The sequence below is a fragment of the Gekko japonicus genome, unplaced genomic scaffold, assembly GCF_001447785.1.
Source record: "Gekko japonicus isolate JY-2015 unplaced genomic scaffold, Gekko_japonicus_V1.1 scaffold2024, whole genome shotgun sequence".
NCBI classification, from domain to species: domain Eukaryota; kingdom Metazoa; phylum Chordata; class Lepidosauria; order Squamata; family Gekkonidae; genus Gekko; species Gekko japonicus.
In genome coordinates this window covers 249751-253071 of record NW_015163149.1, presented here as the reverse complement: position 1 = coordinate 253071, position 3321 = coordinate 249751, and the positions used below count along the sequence as shown (strand labels likewise).

General features: G+C 53.4%; 2 protein-coding genes across 2 annotated transcripts in view; one reads left to right on the top strand and one right to left on the bottom strand.

Annotated features, from left to right (window-relative positions):
* LOC107106818 (cytochrome P450 2G1-like) overlaps positions 1 to 2095 on the bottom strand; it is a 20078-nt gene extending 17983 nt beyond the window's left edge. The window contains exon 1 of the mRNA XM_015407023.1: positions 1675 to 2095. Coding sequence (XP_015262509.1) covers positions 1675 to 1905 — 231 coding nt within the window. The 5' untranslated portion in view covers positions 1906 to 2095. The remainder of the gene's footprint in view (positions 1 to 1674) is intronic.
* Positions 367 to 3321, top strand: part of LOC107106819 (cytochrome P450 2G1-like) — a 40481-nt gene continuing 37526 nt past the window's right edge. Inside the window, exon 1 of the mRNA XM_015407027.1 lies at positions 367 to 888. Coding sequence (XP_015262513.1) covers positions 837 to 888 — 52 coding nt within the window. The 5' untranslated portion in view covers positions 367 to 836. The remainder of the gene's footprint in view (positions 889 to 3321) is intronic.

Here is a 3321-nt window from a genome sequence, read left to right as displayed (position 1 = left end):
AAGGAGAACAAAGGTAAAGAAGTGATTTCAAGAATAGACCCTTGCAAAATACTGGAACCAATACTGGGGGGGGAGGGTGAGAGAGGGGGGGTTCCTCTTAGTGCACATTTGAGTGAACGAATTACTTGAGGACAGAGAAGGAAGAAAGGGAGCAAACTGGGAAGGGGGGAAAGGGGTTTGCTAGGAAACCAAACGGCAGCCGAAGGCCAGATTTCCACGATAAAGCTTTCAAAAGGGGCTGTCATAAAGGAACACCTTTGTTTGCCAGAGCATTTGGAAGCAAAGGAATTATCTCTGTCTGTTTGTGGAGAGGATTTGTACCTGCCTGCCTCTCCACATCTTCTCGCCATTCCTGAGTGTCCCAAGGGTTATCCTTTAGCTCCAAGAGGACACCTAAAAACTAACAGATTTCTCGAAGCAGAAGCTTTCCTGGGCAAGGGACCCCTTCCTCAGACGCACAAAGTCTCCTGGATTCTGACAACGACCCTGCAAAGTGGGCAGCCGGTTTTAGTGCGACAACGGATGGGTTCTGTGGCATCCACCCCTTGCCAGGCAAGCATTCCACCGCCTCTCCTGTTCTTCCCGGCAGCCAGTCGGCAAAGCTGGCCGTACAGATAGTCAGATCAGCCAATCTAACAAATTCTGTCCTTTGCCCAGCTTCCACTGGGAGAGGAGCAGGCAGGCACTTTGGGTTCCCAGAATGCCACGCTGAAGAGTTCCACGAGGCAAGCCAAGTGAAATTGCTCCAGGGAGAGAGAACTGGCAGACCCTTTCCTGCCCTTTGCGGTCAACGTAAACAGAAGAAGAGACAGAAGAGAAGCGGGCAAAGGAATGAGATGCCAAAGGAGAGAGCAACATTTATCCGGCTGGAGGGAGACCAAGAGGAAGGTACAGAGAGGCATGTGGTTGGCGGAGGGGTCTGAAAAGGGGTCGACAAACCTTTGGAGAGGTGGATAGAAGGCAAAGGGCAGGGTGAAGGGAAAACAGCAGCCTGATAAGACCAGTGAGCCAGTGTTCCCTCTAAGCTGAGTCATGTGTGAGCTAAGCTCACAGTTTTTTAGCCTCCGGCTCACACATTCTTGTCTTAGCTCAGGAAGGAGGGCTCTCAGAGCAAACGAATGTAGGCAGTAGCCCAATCGCTCGCTCACAACTTTAATGCCAGTAGCTCACAAAGCAGAATTTTTGCTCACAGGACTCTCCACAGCTTAGAGGGAACATTGGTGAGGGCCCCTCTAGTCCCACCTCCCGTCTCACACGGTGGCCAACCAGTTCCTCTGGAGGTCCAACAACAGGGCACAGAAGCTGTGGTCTTCTCCTGATGTTGCCTCCTGGCTCTGGGGCTCAGAGGCTGACTGCCTTTGAGTGTGGAGGTTCCCCTTATCCACCATGACTAGTAGCCACGGATGGACCTCTCCTCCATGAATCTCTCTAATACTGTTTTAAAAAGCTGTCTTTGCTTGGTCCAGCCTGAATCCACCGCCCATCAGTTTCCTCGGATGCCCTAGTATTGTGGAAGGCTGAGTAAAAGTTCTTTCTGTCCACTCTCTCCAACCTGTGAATAATTTTGCAAACCTGCATCCTGTCCCCCTCCACAAACCCCGGCAATTCCCTCGAAGCTGAATGAAGCCGGCGATGCCTCTTTGCACGGCCTATTCACGGGTTCTCTTAACTCACCTTGATGAGAGATTTGCAGGTTTCTGCAGCTTTGATTTGCAGGAAATTCCCAATCAGAGGCAGGGGGGTGGGCCCGGGGGGCAGCCTCCCGTGGGAAGACATTTTCCTCTTGGCCGTGATGACCACCAAGCAGATGGCCAGGATGACGGTGAGCGCGCTCGCCAGCTCCATGGTGGACGTTTGGCCCCCCGGTCCTCCTCCTTCTCTCCCCACTGTGGCCGCCTGACTCATTTTGCCCGGGTTCAATGTATATATTCAGGCATCGGTTCGGCACCGCCTTCTGTCGTTACGCAATAGCCCCGGGCAAACATCTTGCGTATTTAATCTTATAAACTCCTGCCAAATATAATAGACTCCTTCCTAGTTAATCAGTGTTGTGAATATTTAGTCCAGACAACGAGTCCGCGTCCTCTTGCCGGTGAGGCGGATTCCTAAGTTGTATCTTAGCCCTTTTGACGGTCGGTGCTTCTCGCAATGTTACGGGGTGGGAGGGACTCACGCTGTGTTATTTTTATTAATCATCTCTCTCGGAGCTGGGATTGAAGCGGGGCAGGTAGTCGGGACTTGGGCTAGGCTGGTTGGCCGAGCCCTCCTGAGGGTTGCTTCCATTTGACAGTTCTTGGCTCCAGGCCTCCAGGAAAGGAATGTTATGGGGAAGCCGTATGCCCCCCAGAGAGCACTGAGATCGGGATCCCAAAATCGCTTGGTTCTCCCAGGCCTGAAAGAAGCCAGGCTGGCCACAACGAGGGGCGGGGCCTTCTCTGTGGCGGCCCCTTACTGGTGAAATGAGCTCCCGGAGGACATCAGGGCCCTGCGGGACCTTTTGCAGTTCTGCAGGGCCTGTAAAACGGAGCTCTTCCACCAGGCTTTTAATTAGGGGGCGGCCTTTAACATCATTCCCACATGCAGCTGCTGGATGACCTTGGGCAAGCCATAGTTCTGACAAGAGTTGTCCTTGAAAAAGAGCAGTTTCTGTCAGAGCTCTCTCAGCCCTGCCCACCTCACAGGTGTCTGTTGTGGGGAGGGGAAGGGAAAGGAGATTGTCAGCTACTCTGAGACTCCTTCGGGTAGTGAAGGGCAGGGTATAAATCCAATCTCCTCCTCCTCCTCCTCCTCCTCTTCTTCTTCTACAAAAACCTAAAGAACTTTATATATCTAGTAGAAAAGTCCGCAGCTACAGAGACAGGTTTCAGTGCTGTAGACTGCCTTGCGTGTGATGAGAGACTGATGAGAGATGCAGCAGTCGTCAATGATGAGAGATGCAGCAGGCTGTTGTGCTTTCCAAAAAGAGATAGAGCAAGCATCACAGCGACTTAAAGGAACAGTACTTATAACATCTCGCAGAGTTAATACCTATAACTATGAAATCAGGGGTCTTTTGGGGCCGGAGCACGCCGGAGCACTGCTCTGGCAGCCCAGGAGCCCATGCAAATGGTGGTGGCGGCCAGAGGTCATTTCGGGGGGGAACGCGGGGGAACGCAGTTCCCCCGGGTGAGGTACCGGGGGGCGGGGCACATGACGAAGCCCCGCCCCCTGCTTCCGGCCGCCCCGCTTCCGGCCCTCATTCAGCCAGGAGGAGGCAGAAGAAGAGGGAGGGTAAGTTGCTTCCTCCCTGCCTCTCCCCACCCCTGCCTGCCTGGGGCCAGG